We start from the raw sequence: 16,996 nt of genomic DNA, 5'->3' as shown, positions 1-16,996 counted from the left end.
ACTTACAAACCCTCTCTAAGGCACCTCAGTGCTGTCCAGGATGGCCAAGCCCAGGAACAGGAGCTCCCTTCACAGCACTGCAAAGCACAGCAATCAGCAGCCTCCCTTCCCCCTCAGCCTGGGAAACCTCAGCTCACAGAGTGCTGCCAAATAAGATCTCTGCAGCTCAAGAACTTCCTAGAGGAGCACACTCCAAAGGTAGAAGCAGTCTGGAGAAGGCAAGGTCTATAAATCACTGCCTGTCAGCTTAGAAAAATGTTCTCTTTGCTTCTCTGTGGAGGAGTAAAATGAGAAATTTCTTTTCTGTGTGGATGGCTCAACCATAAGGTTCTTTTAACATCATTTTCTTGTAACCCATCTCCACACAACTATTTAAACAGTTCTATAAAGGATGTATGGGCTGACTCATGCAGCTGAAGAATCAGCCTAATTGGTCAAACTTCCAGGACACGGTGTGCTGAGCTGGAGAGAATCATAATCTCATCTATTAGGGGATGTGACAAGAGGCAGCAGCTAGCTCGGATTCCTGGAAGAGCTGGTGTGAAATAAGAACCGTTGCCTAGGGACAGTCTCTTCTTTATGATAATTAAAGAGCTCAGATCTGGGCTATTCTGGATGGATGAAAAATATGCAAGCATAAGCTTAAATTCTGGCTTGGGCTTGTTCATGTGAGAAAGTTGTCTAATAATTCATTAGTTTCTTCAATAAAAGATACCCAAAAGGCAGAGAAAAGGGCATCTGTGGGCTTGGCTGGCAGGTTCACGTGGTCTCAAATTGTTTTCCAGACATCCTGGTCTTCTGTAGCACAAAATCACAGAATCACAGCCTCTTTTCCCAGGCAGGGAAATGGCCTTAGGCTGGGCAGGGGAGCTCAGGGTGGACAGCAGCAGGAATTTCCCCATGGAAAGGTGCTCAGGCACTGGAACTGCCCAGGGAGGTTTGGATCCCCATCCCTGGAGGTGGCACTGAGTGCTCTGGGCTGGGGACAAGGTGGGCATTGGTCACAGTTTGGACTCAATGGCCTTGGAGGGCTTTTCCACCCTCAAAAGGGCAAGAGGGAATATGATGATCACAGTTATATCATCTTTTTTAAAGTTTTTAAAAATGTAGCCAAACTGAGATAATAAAAGTTAAGTATTTACCGTGATTTCCTCCTACAAAAAAACAAATGTAAGATGATTTCATCAGTACCAGATAATAGGGCAGCTTATAACCAGAGGGCAGGGGTTTTAATAACTTCACTAAAAATATGCACTGGGACAAAAATGTGGTGCAATAAAAAGTACAAAAGGTAATAAATATTAGCTATTATCTCAGCTCATTTTGTCAGGAAATAATAGTACTAATTTAATGGGATACATGGAAGACTTATGAAAAGCAGGCAGGGAGAGGCTTAGAGTCTTATCCAGTATTAGAGCAGTGGATGCCTGATGAATAAATCGACTTTACAGAGCAGAGAATGAAACTCATATGGATTTTAGGGAAAGGAAATTGCTCAAAACTTAAACTGTGATGCTGCCAGGCTCTATAGGAAGAGGCCCAGCTCCCACCTCTGCCAGGGCTCCCAGCTGGAGCTGTGAGAGTGAAGGGAAAACTGCACCAAAAACAGGATGGGAAGAGGAAAAAAATGCATGAAAGGAGAGGTTTGAATGCAACAGCAAGTTGGGAATGTGAACAGGAAAAACAAGATACTCAGTAGAAGGAGTAGATGAGATAGAATTTATCCATGAACTATCTAGGTGTGAAAGGAGATGTCCTTGAGTGTTTTTTCTAAATAACAAAACCAGATCTTTCAGTGGTTTTACTGTGCCTCTCACACCCCTCAGGGCTGCAGGATTGAGTGTGAAATACCCAGAGAGGCACCAGCATTTACAGCACCAGCCAGGCCATGTACTGTGGTTAGAGCCAACACATCCGTGCAGACAATCTGAATTTATTGCTGGTTCTCAGGCACTTCGTGTCCCCTTCTGATTTGTGTGTGACACTGGAAATGTCTGCTGTGCTTTCCAAGACTGGGATTTAACTGTGGTTAATTCACTTTGGTTCAATAGAATGTTACCACTGGTGGTAAATGGTTACTACACACAAGAAGCTCAGGGAAGAATTCAGTCAATATCAAGAGCAGCTAAGAATTTTTAGATCAAGCTGTGATGTCCACTGGAAAAAAAAAAAAACAATCCAAAACCAAGAGCCATAAATGTTTATTCCCACAACTCTTAAGAATAAGTTATGCCTTGGAAGGAGCAGGAATGTCACCAGGCACTGCCCACTTTCTTGTTTTCTACTCAAAATTATTGAGATCTCCTCTGACTTGGAAAGTGAGCAATCAGATCTCACACTTCTATCACTGCCATGCTCTGTGGCTCAGAAAAAGCACCAGGTCTTCCCAGGGAAAAGGGAGGAAAAACGGGCAGCTACACATTTGGAGTCTAATTTTAGGAGGAACTGAGCCATTCTAATGTGCTGCAGTCAACAGGAACCAATGGCACTCAATAATTCATGAGTTTCCTTCCATGTTTGAGCAGAGCCTGTTGAAAATTTCCCAAGGAAACATTTTCCATCAGAAAATTCTAATTCTTGTGAAGCTAAACTGCTTACAGGACAGGATATGCTTGGATACTTCTCTAATACCTTTTTTCTGTGCATTTTGAAGTAGTTTTTAATCTGTAGTAATATAATAATTATAATAAAGTATTTTAAATATGAAAAAGGTTGTCTGGCTATGAGACAAAAGGAATTTTAAAAGGCTAAACAAAATATTTCAATCCATCTTCACTGGGATTTTAAAAAATTCCTTTTAAACACCAATGTTTGAGAAGAAAAAGGATTCAAATTTGGTTTATTTTCAGATTGGGCTGGAATATATTTTCATCATTTTCTTGGGAGAGAAAAGCATTTCCTACTTGAGATGTAGCTAAGGAGGTATTTTCATGCCTGTCCTAAAAAAAACTTTACACTCATACAGATAAACCTCTTTTTGACCCTGGTGATGAGTGGAGTGTTAAATTTGTTATGTCTTTCCTGTCACTGTGATTCAGTTGTTTTAAAATGAATGGCATTTGCATCAGAAGGCAGCAGAAGAACCATTTCTTACCTTTAGTCTTTCTGTTACCCCATCAGTGAAACTGACTGTGAATTCAGCAATTTTGGGCACTCTGAGTTTTCCTTTGTTCTTCTGGTCAGGCTGATATTCTGTTCTTGTTTTCACAATTACCTGGAAAATAACAACACTTTTAAGGCTTCTGCCCACAGCAGAGATTTTTGGGTTGTTATCAAAGCTTTTCTATATAAACCTTCCCCTGGACCTACACAAGCACCATAAATGAACACCAACCATCACCCCCTCAGGAACAGGAGAGGCAGATAAATCAGCAGATACACAGAACTAGGACAGTGAGCTTAGCACACTGAGCCTTAAAATAGCTGGCAGCAAAATGTTTGACACCCACTTTTGTTTAGGAGTATTTAATTTTTATATCATGCTCAACAGGCAGAAGAATAGCCCATCCTAAAGAAGAGCCTCACTAATTAAAAGCTCTGTCCAAACAAGTTCTGCTGAAGCTGATTTAAATTTAGGCCATTTGGTGACTCATTCATTCAGGCTCCAGAATATCAATATTTATCTTTTATTATCACCTTGGCTTTTCCCCTAAGATCTGTCTGATTAATCCAGGTCCTACTAATGTAATAAAATGAGGTGATTTACACCAGAAGACCCTTCACTTTCTGGCTCCACTTTCTGGCTCCCCATTCTGAGCTGCAGCCTGGTGGACATGAAAAACTCCAGGAGTGGAGGCTGCTCCAGATGAGAGTGACAAGAGTGATCCTAAAGCTCTTAGTTAGAAACAAAACCGTGGTGAAGGATTGGAACAGATTAAGTGATGCACAAGGTTGAGTTCCCAGCTAATCAAGGACTTATTGCCAAATGAAGACAGCAAAGTCTGCTTTGGAGCAAAGAGAACCCCAGGTATTTAATCCTCCTGCATTTAATGTGTGTGGAAATCAGAGCAAGAGAAAAGCACTGAGGAGTCATAAGCCAATTTTCTGGATTCAAATGCAAATCATTAAAGGCTGATGAATATTTACATCCTCCAGTGAATCCCTCTCAATGGTATTTATTACAGGAGCATTTGCAATATTAATACTTGGTGAGAAGAGGGGACAAAAAGCCACTCAAACACATTTCTGTGAGCAGTTGGGAGCTGGGGATTTGTGATGACACAACACAAAGAGGGGAAATGACCCATGGGGACAAGCTTGGGCAGGTTTGGGCTGGATCCTGACCCTGCTCTGAACCCACTGTTGAATTTTGTCCCATTTTGCCCACCCTGTCCAGCACACTGAGGGCAAAATAAAGCAAAGCTCCCTCTGCAGCCAAGACCAAGTGGCCCAGGTCAGCTCTGAGCTCCAAACATGCAATAACCTCATTTTTTCCCTCAAAAGGAGGCAAATGCACCCAGCCTTGTGCAGCTGGCCAGCCTTCAGTCTTCTCCCTGGCCTTTTGTACACCCAGTACAGTAAATTATAGAGCATCAGCCAGCAGCACCTGCCAGCCAGTGTTTAGAAATTGCTCTCTTTCTGTTTTCAGACAATATCCAATTCTCCCAAATTCATGCTTCTTGCTTGATATAAATCTTAGCTGCAGACAATTTTTAAAAACTTATATGAGAGCTTTTCCACTAACTGTAATGCTGGGTCTTAATGAAAGACCATGAAGGCAGAATATAAGAAAAAAAATCAAATTAAAAACTTTCCTTGTTTCTAGCTACAATTTAATTTTCTTCATCATCAACACCAATTTTGTTATGGTTATTTTTTTAACTGTTCCATTGCACCATAAGTAGGAAAGTTTGAATCATGCTGTCTGTAGGAATACAGAGTTTGAAAATGAACCCACACAGCTCTTCCTTCACCAGGCATCAGATTGAGGTCCAGCAGCAATTCTGTCACATCTGGGAATAAATAAACAAGCTCAGGCCCCAGCCAGATCAGAAGGTACCTGAAACACAATTTGCTGAGTGTGCCAGCAGTGAAATGAGTGTGCACAGAGCCAGAGTCACCCTGGGCAGTGTTTTGCAGAGATATCAAGAAGTTTTGGTAGAAGAGGGAAGAAGCACCTTTGCTAAAGGGCTTTTAGCATGGCAAAAGTTAAAAAGCTGCTCTCCAGAAGTGTCTTTGCCAGACACTCACTGGAATTACTCAGCAGAAGAAAAGGCAGGCAGTGAAGTCTCCTTTTTAGAGGACAGCACAGAAGTGACAAAGGTCAAACAGAAAACTGAAAACCTGCATTGGGGGCACCATTCAGTATTGTGGCAGCAACGATAAAAATGTAATTTTGCTGAGGGCATGGGGTGTACATTGAGAAGAACTGAGCTGCTTCTTGCTCAGTCCCCCACAGGCTAAATAAATCAGCCTGAGCATGGATGCCACTCTTGCAGAGCTAAAAGTGCAAATTTAGAAACGGAGTAATAATCTTACAAAGCAACCTTTCCACACTTTTAGCTTTTTAAAAATTCTTCTTTTTGCTTTTTCTGTTTTCACTTTCCAGCTTTTTGATTTGAGTCGGGTGGGAAAGATTTGCCTTCCCCCATTCCCTGCCATCACTCCTTTTTCACCTTCTTTCTTCCAGTTTGTCAGCGAGAAAAAAAAAAAAAAATCCTGGCAGTGAAGTCTTCCAGAAATTCTCCCCAGATTGCTGTTGAACGTCGAGTAATAAAAGCCTCCAGACTCGGCAGTGGGGACAATGAGCAGCGCTCGTTTATCAGCGGCTGCCCCCGAGCAGCTGCAGATCCCACAGTTCCCATACAAAGAAGGAACATCCATCTCGCACCACGACAGCTTTCCTGGGAGAGCTGCTGCCGTTTATTACAACCCACAGAATGTTCCCCAGCCCCTCTCCTCGGCTGTTCTGCAGCGGTGCTGCCCTGGGAATTGTTCTGGACTGAAATCAGGGAAAGGGAGGGGGAAACTGAGGAGGCTGCAATTCCAGGGAAGCTGAAGGGAAAATCTTCTTCCCTCCTAGGGGATGTTGGCACGTTGGAAAAGAGCTGCTCCAAGGGGGAACTTCCAGATGGATTTAGCTCAGGGAATCTCCCTGCAGATGATCTCGCTCCTGTGATCTGTTCTTAAGGTTTTCACACCATTTCCCAGAGATACACCACCCTAAAGTGGCAGGAACAGAGCTGTTCGTTGCATATGCAGTAAAGGGGACACCAGTAAATTACCTGTGACTTTCTTCACTTTACATCGAAAATAAAGCTGTTCTTTGAAAGTTGCTTCCTAGATGGGCTTTGCAGAGTGATTGTGAAAATATGGGAGGAGGGAAAGGGCTTCCATGTGTCACTGTGGGGCTGGAAAGTGGCAAAAGAATGCAGCAACAGACTCCTCTTCCAAGCAGCAAGGAGTGATTTATTGAAAAGCCATGGCATTAATATAAGGGAGATTGAGAAAAACAAAGTAGAAAAGACTCACTGGTCAAAGAAGGCAACACCTCTTTGAAAACATGCTTTGTGCAAAATATCACAAGACACTCACACAGCTCGGTGGTCAACACCAGGTGTCTGTCTGTGTTTTCTTCCTATCTTTCCTTGTTTTGTCTCTGAGAAAGATTTCCAGCCTGGGAAAGAATTAGGCTGGAGCTGAGAAAAGTCAACAACCTGGGAAAAAGACAGATTAGGTTCTCCAGAAAAAAACAGATTAGGTTCTCCACCAGCCTTCTGCAGTGTCCACATCCATGGACCAGCAAAAAGTCACACCTAATTATGGGAACCCACACTGCAGTCCTTGCAGCTTCCTCCTTAACCAGGCTGGTTTAGAATTTGAGCTAATTAACCAGCAATTCAGCAAAGCACTTAAGCATGCAAGTAGTCCTATTAACATCAGCGGGATGAGCCGGGTATTTTGAGTTAAGTGTGCATTTAAAGGCTTTGGCCTGTCGAGCTGGCTTCAGGCTCCTTCTCACATGCTTGGGGATCCTGGGGAATTCTTCATCAATTGCTCAGGGCTCTACACACAGCATGACCCCAGCATCCCATATTACTCATGGAGGAGTAGGGAAAAAAGACAAAAAAGGATCTCAGTAATGTTCTGAGTCCCAGTTGGTGGCTGAGTCAGGAGTTCACACCAGGGCTGGCTCATTGCTCACAAGGCACTGTTTTCTCAGACTTTCATTAATGAGAGACAATGGCAGCTCCAGCAGGTTCTCCATACAAATATCCCATTTCTGGGCTTAGGGGCTAGCAAAGGATGAGGGGTGGGAAGGCAGCCACACAACCTATGGAAAATGGCAGCTCTCTGCAGAACTGTCCCCTCAGCCATCCCAGGTCAGCAGATGCACTAACATCATTCTGTTTCTGGAAAGGTTTTGACATTCTGTTCTCCTCCTTGGATCTTCTGGGTCCTCATTCCAGTCCCTCAAACACTTCTGAAGGCTCAGAGCAGCCTGCAGGGAATGGCCTGAGGAAATTGTGAAACCCACCACAACAGGACCACAAGCCACATCCATCACCTTGCTCCACACAAGATGTTTCTAATGATGCTGTTTGCTAATACATTTATTGAGTCCCAAACCTAAATGCTCTTATTATTCCAGGCTTAATGCCAGTGCCAAGACTGGGATCAATAGGAAATCTTTCCTCAGCTTTAATGGATGCAGGACCATGCACCCTCTCTGTAGTGATGCTTTGGAAAATTATATGTGTGCTGAGGTGAGAAACAACAGATGAGAGTCTGCCTACATCAGCAGGAAATCCATCATCCACAACCTTGAGAAGGTAAACAGTGGGAGAGTGCTGGGAAATCCAGGGATTTGGGCTGCTGAAAGGGAAAAGAAAGCAAGCTTCTAACCAAGTGGGCTATATTAAAAGCATTTGCTGTGAGGAGGAAGGAGCAGAGTCGATGTGAAATGTGACAAATTGAAAAATATCCCATTAAGCACAGAACCTTGAAAAGGATTTTCCAGCAAAGGGATGAAGTAAGTGTTTCAGAAAATGAACTGATATGAATTCTGAGCCTTGTCTCCAACTGGCTAAATGTAACATCATTTATTGCCACTTTATATTTGCGTTCGAGCTCTATGGTTTTCCCTGAAGAAATGAGTAATAATATTTAACATAACTGGCATTGTGAAAACTTTAAATTATTCATTTGGAAAAGGACATGCAGCCCTGCTGTAATTCCCACTCCACTGCCACGGTGCATGTAATATATTGTGGTTCAGGTGCTGCAAAGCACAAACTATAAAAATTTAAAATACTACTTCCTGAGATTATTAATAATGAAGAGACTCTCAGTCGGAGTGGCTGTCAGATTGACAGAAGTGATAAACAAAATGTGTTGCTGCTACCAAGGAGAAAGGGTCCCTCCAAGTTCAAAGCTGGACTTTGTAGTCCCATAAAATGGTTGTAACACCCCCACCCGTTTCCAGGCAGATTAGTCAGGCTCACTTTTAAATGAAAATGAGACTCAGCTTCCTCCCTTTCCACACTTCCTCCATTCCTTGCAGAAACAGAAGGGAAAATATCAGCTTCTCACTGGCAGCACTGCAGTGGTTCCCTTTGCCTTTGTCACCCAACAAAGCCTGAGCAGCTGAGCAGCACCTCAGGGTGCAGCAGGGCCAGGTGGCAGCAAAAGGTGCCCCCAGGCTAAAGCTGGGACCAAACCTGCTGGGACTGGGGCAGGTTCTCCCCTCGAGTGCTCCAAGCCAAGCAATGGCCAGGATGTACCAGCTGCACACACAATCCTCCAGCTTAATCCTCACACAGAGCCAGCTCCAAGGAGCAAATGAGATGTGCACATTGCCAAGGGCAGCTGAAGTTAAAATGCTCAGCACTAAAAGAATAGAGGAGAAGAGATGGGAAAATCGTGTTTCAGGGCTTAAAACAATCCTGGCCTTGCAGGCTTAGGATGAAACATTGATAGGCATGAGCAGCTCCATGCAGCATCTCCTGTGCCTCCTCCTGACTGTTGCCCTGGCTACTGCCAGAAACTGGATAAAGTGGACAAATCTCAGATTGCCTGGCAATGCTCATGCTGCAAATTCCCAGATTTTTCAAGAATCTAATTCTTTAAATTTCCCCAAATGGTTATGGCTATGTCCCATCCTACAGGAATGGCAGCTGTGCTTCTAAATCTACACCTCAGCAGACTTCCCAAAGGCTGATATTAAAATTGGCATTTGGGATGTAGGTAATGGTATCCTAGTCATTATTTGAATACATAAAATACCTGGAATATCTAGCAGCAAACAAAGTAAAAATATGAAAAATTTAAGGAAATGATGCCTTGGATCAAATCCATAGTCCCTGGAGAAAGGCAGGGTCAGTACTCTGCTATTTTTTTACCCTCTATCAGCTCATCTAATGGGTGTTGTGCTGGAAATGAGTTTCACAGAGGGTGGTAGGAAAATAAATGGTCTCTTGACTCAGTGCCAGGAGGATATTCCAGGCATAAGGAACATTGCAAAAGGACAAAGACAGCAAATGTAATCAGCCCTGGCATCACCAGTGAGAGGCAGCACAGAATGCAAAGGCTGCACTGGGAGCTGAAAGCAGCTGAGAAGGGCAAGGCACAGCCCCAAGAACAAAAGTGGCTTGGAATTTATTCAGCCATTCCCTACAAATCCCTGGGTGCCCATAACCACCAGGAACCCACAGGAGATGGGGTGAAAAAAATTGATTTCAGTAGGTTCATCCAGGAGAGGGTTTGGCAAAGCAGACAAAAGAATCAGTCACAAATTGGCCAGGGTGAATTAGCAGAGCTCCACTGATTTCCCTTCAGCTGCCCTGATTTACAGCAGCCAAGATTCCTGCCCAGTTCTCCTTTCCAGACCAAGGAACTGCTGTGTGGGGTTCCCAGTCTTGCTGAAATCACTTGCACCCTCAGCCGTGGGCTTTCATGGCAGAAAAAAGAACTCCATAGCCCAACACCCATTCCCCGTGTCCATTGCTGCTGTTTGTGCAGGATGCAGCTCCAGGAATGGCAGTGCAGACAAAGCTGGGCTTAAGACAGGTAATGGAGCTCACAGACCCAGGCAGCCTTAAAGCCCCTAATTCAGGCACTGATGGCAGAGCAGTTAAGGAGGGAGATTTCTGCCCAGGCTCCACAAATCCTGGGATGTTCAGAGTGAAGCTCTGCTGCAGCAGCACATTCTCTGGATGATGGGAGGCTGCTGGAAGCTGCTCCAGGTCCCTGTGAGCACCGTGTGAGCAGCCCTGGTGGAGGGGCTGGTGTTTGAGAGGAAGGCCAGCACCGAGTGACATCCAAACAGGAGCAGGAGCTGCCAAGGACACGAGCAGGGCTGTCCAAAACGTGCAAACAACATCAAGGAGGTTCCCCAAACGCTGCTGTGCTGCAAGGATTTATTACAGCTTCATGAGCCTAATGAGCAGGGGTGGTGCTCAGGTCTAATACACATCCAGAGGACAAAGGAATGTGCACGGTGTAGAAGGGGGGAGGTGTAGAAGGGGGGCAAGAAGAAGACTCAGACTTTGCTATTTGTCAGCATGAGGCAGAGTATTCCAAGTGGAGAAAGGAAAGGATGGGGAAAGACAACACAGGCTGTTCCTTTTTATTTGTTATTCCCTTCCTTTGTTTTATCCATGTTTTCTTTCCCTTTGCATCCTCCTCCTCCCTCTTCCTTCCTCCCCTGCCTCATCCCTCCTTTTGCCATTTGCTCCATGCCACCAGCAGAGGGGCAGGAGCCGCCTGTCCCCGGCGGATCCAGAGCTCCTGCAGCTTCCCAGGAATGCTGAGCCGGGAATGCTGAGCAGCAGCTCCCCAAAGGCAGCCCCACAGTGCCCCGACAGCTCGTGGCTGCCTGACACCGGGATCCAGGACAGAGCTCCAGGCAGTCCCCGAGGTACAAGAGCACTCATCCAGCTCCTCTTAATTATTCCTGCTCAGCTGGCCAGGACCAAACGTTATTTTCTGTTAAACCAACAGGGACAGGCTGTGAACACCAGGAACTCTGTGCAAATGCACGGCCCCAGCCACTCCGAGAGGGATGTAGCCAGGGGCAGGAGCACAGGGTGGGAAAGGCATTTGAACGGAGCTGTTACATCTCTTTTTTTTTTTTTTTTCCTAGGCGGGTGGCAGGAATTTGCCTCTAGAGAAATTAATTCTCGAGCCTCCTGATGCATTCAAAATAAAGAACAATGGACCACATGATAAGCCTTCTGCAGCCTTCACCACAAAAGAGATGCAGGATGTTTTTTACAGCCTGACAAGAGCTTTCATGCACTTTTGTGTTATGTAAAATTAGGATTTTACTGCCAGAACAGAGGTATTTCCTGCTGGATTACACTGAAACGAGCCAAGAGACCAAGGGGTCCCCAGTTGTTGGTCTCATTTAACATTTCAGTGAACAGAATGGTCCCTGAAAAGCTGCACATCTTTCAGGATTATCATTGCAGGGGCACAATGACAGCTGAAGCTTTTTGTCTATGCCTTGGAAAACAAGGCAACAGCTCCTCTTTTTCCCTTTGGTCCTAAAAGATAAAAGACTTATGTTGGGGTTTTTTTGCTTTTTGAATCAGAAGAAATGAAATTCAGAGATATAAAAAGCCAGGTCAAGGGCTTGTCATTGTTGATGGAGCTATTATTGCTGTTACATGGATGGATTTCACCAAAAAAGGCCATGCAAAAATGATTTAGGAGCACCTGACTCTGCCTTCTGCTCCAGCAAGGGAGCAGGGGACAAGGGAAATGCTTGAAGATTGTAAATAAATTTAAATGCACAGCAGGCTTAGCACCTTAGAGGGACAATTCCTGTCCTGGGTCCATTTGTCTCCCTGCAGCCACACAAGTGCTGACAGAAGGATGAGAATGCTGATGCTGCAGGAGGAGCAGCACGAGGAAGGGACACCCTCCTTTGGTGGGAGAAAGAAGACATTCCAGTCCTGCAATTTTAAAAAAGAAAAATTGCCAGATTGAAGCCTCCTGAAATGCTGCCTGCATTTTTCCAGCAGCAGCAAGGTGGAAGTCAGAGGGAGCTGCTAAGCTCTCAGTGCTTTGGAGAACAAGCCTGTTAGGAAAGCACCCCCAAAAGGACAGACAGCAAATTTAAGCACACCTTTATGAGTTTTCCTTTCTCAATCCCCATATGATTTCTTCAAGGAACTATCTGAAAAGAGCTGGACTTCAGGGGTTACATCACATCAGCAAAAGCCTCATTTTTATATTCTATCTCTGTATCCTTTCTCTGACAGAGGAGCCAGACACAAAAAACATTTGGCAAGAGATGATGGAAACTATGAAACACCCACATAGGTAATGCTGAGAGTCACTTCGAGTGACTCTCAAAGTGATTCAGCTACAAAAATGTCCTTAAAATGAAAAAAAAAAAAAAAAAAATCAGGAATTTAATGTCCTTAAAAAGTAAATTGCAGTCTGTAGATTCCACAGGCTTTGTGGGGTGCTTTTAAGGATCCAACAAACAACTGGTTTGATGCTCTTCAGCTTGCATGCAGGTATCTAAGACTCCCCTGAAACCAAAAGCCTATAAAGGAGCAGAAGTTGCAAATCCAGCCCAGGTGAAGGCAGGGACAGCAGCTGGGCTGCCAGCACAAGCCTCGTGCACCCTTGGGTCACTATCCAAAGCTGTTCCTCCTGCCCTAGAAAGAGCAAGGACAGACCCTGAGCTGCACCCAACCCTCCCTGCCCTGGTTTTGATGCACCCTGGATTGCCCTGACCCCAAGGTTAGATCCAGGTCAAAAGCTCAGAGCTGCCTCAATGAAGATCCTTTCTGACAGCGCAGGGAAGCCCAGCGAGGGGAACACTTGGCAGGGCTGGATGTTTCTCAGGTTTCACTCAGAGGGCAGAGCCAGGACAATGCACGCCTGGCTGGGGAGTGCCGGGGATGCGATACAGGAGCTGCCCGGCAGCATTGCCGCCCTGGGACTCTGGCAGGGGATGGCAGGAGAGCCCGAGGCTGGAGAGCCCACGGAGCTGTCCCTGACACCCGTGACCCTGACACCCGTGTCCCTGACACACGCACCGCTCGCTCCTGCAGCATCCCAGCACCAGGCACAGGAAGCACCTTGTCTCATCATCTTATTTTCCCTGGCTAAAAATCAAATGCTCGCAGGTTTTAGGAAGAGACGGGAAAAATTCAATTTGAGGTGTTTTCTCAACCCAGTCTCCTGAGAGCAAGGCAAGTCCACAAAAAAAAATACCCTGAAAGACTTGAAATCCATGTCCACTCCTCCTCAGGGGGACAGCCCGCCTGACTTCAGCAGCAGCTTTCCTTTCTCAAGAACAAAGCTGCAACTTGCCCCTCTCACTTAACCTCTGCCCAAGCTTTTCACCTGAGGCTCAGCTCCCTATTAGCAGCTCTTTAAACAGCCCCTCTGCCCCGGGGTGAACTCACCCTACCAGAACCCCTTCTACAGAGAGCAAAGGAAACAGCTCGTGAATTATTTTGCTTTTCTCATAAATAACCTCTCCTCCTGGTGAAGGGATTTCCAGCCCGTTAACTCCAGGCCTGCTGCACGGAGGAGATGAACCACAGCCTGCAGAAATCAATAGCTCTGACTCTAATGAGTTCTAAATCACGCTCAGCACGCCCGGAGATACATCCCACACTTCCAGCAAAGAAAAATATGGATGTCGGTAGCTGCATTGGCAGTAATATATGCTAATGAAGGTAATGTAACCTAACAACACGTGAATTATTGATGTGGGCATGTTTGAACAGAAAAATCAGCATGGAATCACACCACACTGATCCATGCCAGTGTTTGTTCACCAACATGCAACTGGAACTGCGGCGGTCCTGAGAACACTCGTTACCACTTGATCAGCTTGAAAAGATCTTTGTTGGGTAATCCACGTCTCACCTGCCCCACAAGTCATTTAATTTCCACTTTGTCATGTGACAATGGGTGATCTCAACGGACTCTCAGCACTGGTATCAAAGGAGCGACTTTTACACACCCACAGTTTCTCCTGAGCTTTTCAGAAATTCATGACAAATCGTATTGTTTTGTACGAATTATTTTGCTTAATCTCATATATCAGAGTCACAGATAAGGGCTGGTTTAGCCTCTGATTCACAATTCATAGAAGTCTAGCTCTCCTGAATGCAGCCGAGTTGCTCCCGATTGCGGTGAGGCACGTGGAGAATGGAACCAGTTCCTTTGTTTGGCACAGCTCTGGTTCCCAGGATGTCAAGGCAGTTGACTCAGCTCTATCCTAAAATAAACACGGTTTGTCTACCTAGCCAGGTTTATCGCATCCATCACCATGTTCTCCTAACGTATTTAGGGAAAATTCACTTTGTACCACGGTAAAAGCAGGATATATGTTCAATAACCATCAGTGTTAATTTTGCTGTTATTCCATTACCCTGCGAGATCTAATAATTCTGTCTGTACTTTGGGGTGGGCTGGCTCCACCTCTGTGGTAACTGGGAACTACATTGCAGACAGGCTTTGTTTTGGTGAGGGCTGTTGGGGAATACGGATTTTTACAGTCTCATCATGTCCTCACCAGGTTATACTGATACGCATCATCCCCACGGGGATGTAGACAAAAGATTTCCTAGTTCACGCCGCAGCCAAAAAATCCCAACACAACCCGCAGCCAATCGCACATTCCTGGGATTTTTAGTGCTGCATTCAGGTGTGAGAGAGTTGAGAGGGCAGGGGAGAACAATGTCCCTGTCCCCCAGGAACTCAGCCACTCTCCCCAGAGAAATCAGCATCCTCAGCGCCCAAATCAGCTTTGCAAAGCCAGAGAAAAAAGCGGAGCTTAACTGAGATAATTAAAACAGCTGCTTATTTCGGCAGAGTTATCACATTACCTCCTCTCAAAGCAGGCCATTAATCTCACTGATAATAACATATCGCACACTGCTCCTCAGTTTCTCCAGCACTTGCAAGAGAAACACACCAACCTTTTATTCCAGCTGTATTTATGAATATTTGGGGTTCTTTTTTGAGGAGGGAGAGCACTGGGGGACTGCTGCGTGCTTATTTGCCACGTTTAAACAGATAAACACACAGTGAAAGATGAGCCCTTTTTATTTATTGAATGAATGTGCCACAATTGCCATCAGCAGAGCAAGGGACACGTCCGTGTGCGCAGCCATGCAGGAGCACATTCCGATTTTGTGTTACCTTTTCCGGAGCCGGGAACTGCAGGTGGTTTACTTCCAAAGGCGTGATCAAAGGAACTGTCTGAAAACCATCTTCGTTGGATGGTGGTTTGTTGTTCTTGTCGTTCAAATTACTCCCCAGCTTCACCATCCTTGCAGCCGGCTTTCCAGACCTGGCAGCGGGGGAGATGAGCAGTGTCACAGGGGGGCTGGAAGGGACAATTCCTGCCGAGCTTTGGGTTCAGGTGGCGGTGCCCGGGTTTCAGGGAATGTCACTTCACCAGAGCACTCGCCTTAACACCGACACCCCACAAACACCCTCTAAACCCCCAAAATCGCCCTCACCCCACAAACACCCTCTAAACCCCAAAAACACCCTCTAAACCCCCAACACACCCTCTAAACCCCACAAACAGCCTTTTAACATCACAAACAGCCTTTTAACATCACAAACAGCCTTTAAACGCCACAAACAGCCTCCAAACCCCAAAACCACTCTCTAAACCACCAAAACAGCATCTAAACCCCCAAAACAGCATTTTAGCACCAAAAACAGCATTTAAACTCCACAAACAGCCTCCAAACCCCACAAAAATCCTTTTACCATCACAAACAGCCTTTAAACCCCACAAAAGTCCTTTTACCATCACAAACAGCCTCCAAACCCCACAAAAATCCTTTTACCATCACAAACAGCCTTTAACCCCACAAATACCCTTTAAACAAACCTCTCGCTGTCAGCCCAAACACGGCGGATCCCGAAGCGCCGGGAGAGCCACCAGCACTGGTGGGAATGTCACCAAAGCGACTGAGAATGTCACCAGCACTGGTGGGAATGTCACCAGCATCACCGTGAATATCACCAGTGCTGGCAGGAGAGCCACCAGTACCACTGGGAATGTCACCATCACCGGTGGGAATGTCACCAGCAGCGCCGGGATGTCACCAGCACCGCCACTACCGCGGACACGCAGCGGGACACGGCGCGTCTCCCACTGACCCCAGGAGGGTTTTTTTACCCCTCTCCCATTTTTGCAGCCCCCTCGAGGGTTCAGATCCCTGTCCCCTGCACATCCCGGAGCACTCGGCTGTTCCCCGTCCCCCAGCTCGGTCCGGGCACGGCTCCGTTACTTACTGCCAAGCAGGCGGCGAGAGGCGGCGGCGGGGCCGGTGTGGAGCCCGCGGTGTCCGCGGGGGGAGCGGTGCTGAAGGGACAGCGCTGCGCTCGCTGCGGCTCCGCCGGTGACTGAGGCGGGCGGGGCGGCGGCTCCTTCCCCCCCGCCCGGCGCCATCCGCGCCCGCCCTCAGCGCCGCGCCCCGCGCGCCCCCTGGCGGCCCGCAGCGCCCGCGCCCGACAGCGCCCCCTGGCGGCCGCGCCTGAGGGAGCCGCCATGGCGGGAGGGACAGCGCGGCCCGCGCGCTCTGCCCGGCACTGCCAGCGCCGCGATCGGGGTGATCGTGGGGGCTGCGCGGGCACACGAGCACTGCTGGCACACTCTGGGGCTGCGTGGGGACACGGGCACTGCTGGCACACTCCGGGGCTGCGCGGGCACACGAGCACTGCTGGCACACTCCGGGGCTGCGCGGGCACTGCTGGCACACTCTGGGGCTGCACGGGCACACGAGCACTGCTGGCACACTCTGGGGCTGCGTGGGGACACGAGCACTGCTGGCACACTCCGGGGCTGCGTGGGGACACGAGCACTGCTGTCACACTCCGGGGCTGCGTGGGGACACGAGCACTGCTGGCACACTCTGGGGCTGCGTGGGGACACGAGCACTGCTGGCACACTCTGGGGCTGCACGAGCACTGCTGTCACACTCCGGGGCTGCGTGGGGACACGAGCACTGCTGGCACACTCTGGGGCTGCACGGGCACTGCTGGCACACTCCGGGGCTGC

General features: G+C 47.1%; 1 protein-coding gene across 1 annotated transcript in view; it reads right to left on the bottom strand.

Moving 5' to 3' along the window:
• The window catches only part of LOC130266736 (neuronal vesicle trafficking-associated protein 2-like), a 30,897-nt gene extending 14,502 nt beyond the window's left edge, over window positions 1-16,395 (bottom strand). The window contains exons 1-3 of the mRNA XM_056515998.1: window positions 16,231-16,395; window positions 15,118-15,268; window positions 3,095-3,214 (exon numbers count right to left, since the gene is read on the bottom strand). Of these exons, the coding sequence (XP_056371973.1) occupies window positions 3,095-3,214; window positions 15,118-15,246 (249 nt within the window). The 5' untranslated portion in view covers window positions 15,247-15,268; window positions 16,231-16,395. The remainder of the gene's footprint in view (window positions 1-3,094; window positions 3,215-15,117; window positions 15,269-16,230) is intronic.
• Between the last annotated feature and the right edge of the window lie 601 nt (window positions 16,396-16,996).

This window comes from Oenanthe melanoleuca, unplaced genomic scaffold, assembly GCF_029582105.1.
Source record: "Oenanthe melanoleuca isolate GR-GAL-2019-014 unplaced genomic scaffold, OMel1.0 S178, whole genome shotgun sequence".
NCBI lineage: Eukaryota > Metazoa > Chordata > Aves > Passeriformes > Muscicapidae > Oenanthe > Oenanthe melanoleuca.
The sequence above is the reverse complement of the archived record's forward strand: the minus strand, read 5'-3'. Positions and strand labels throughout refer to the sequence as shown.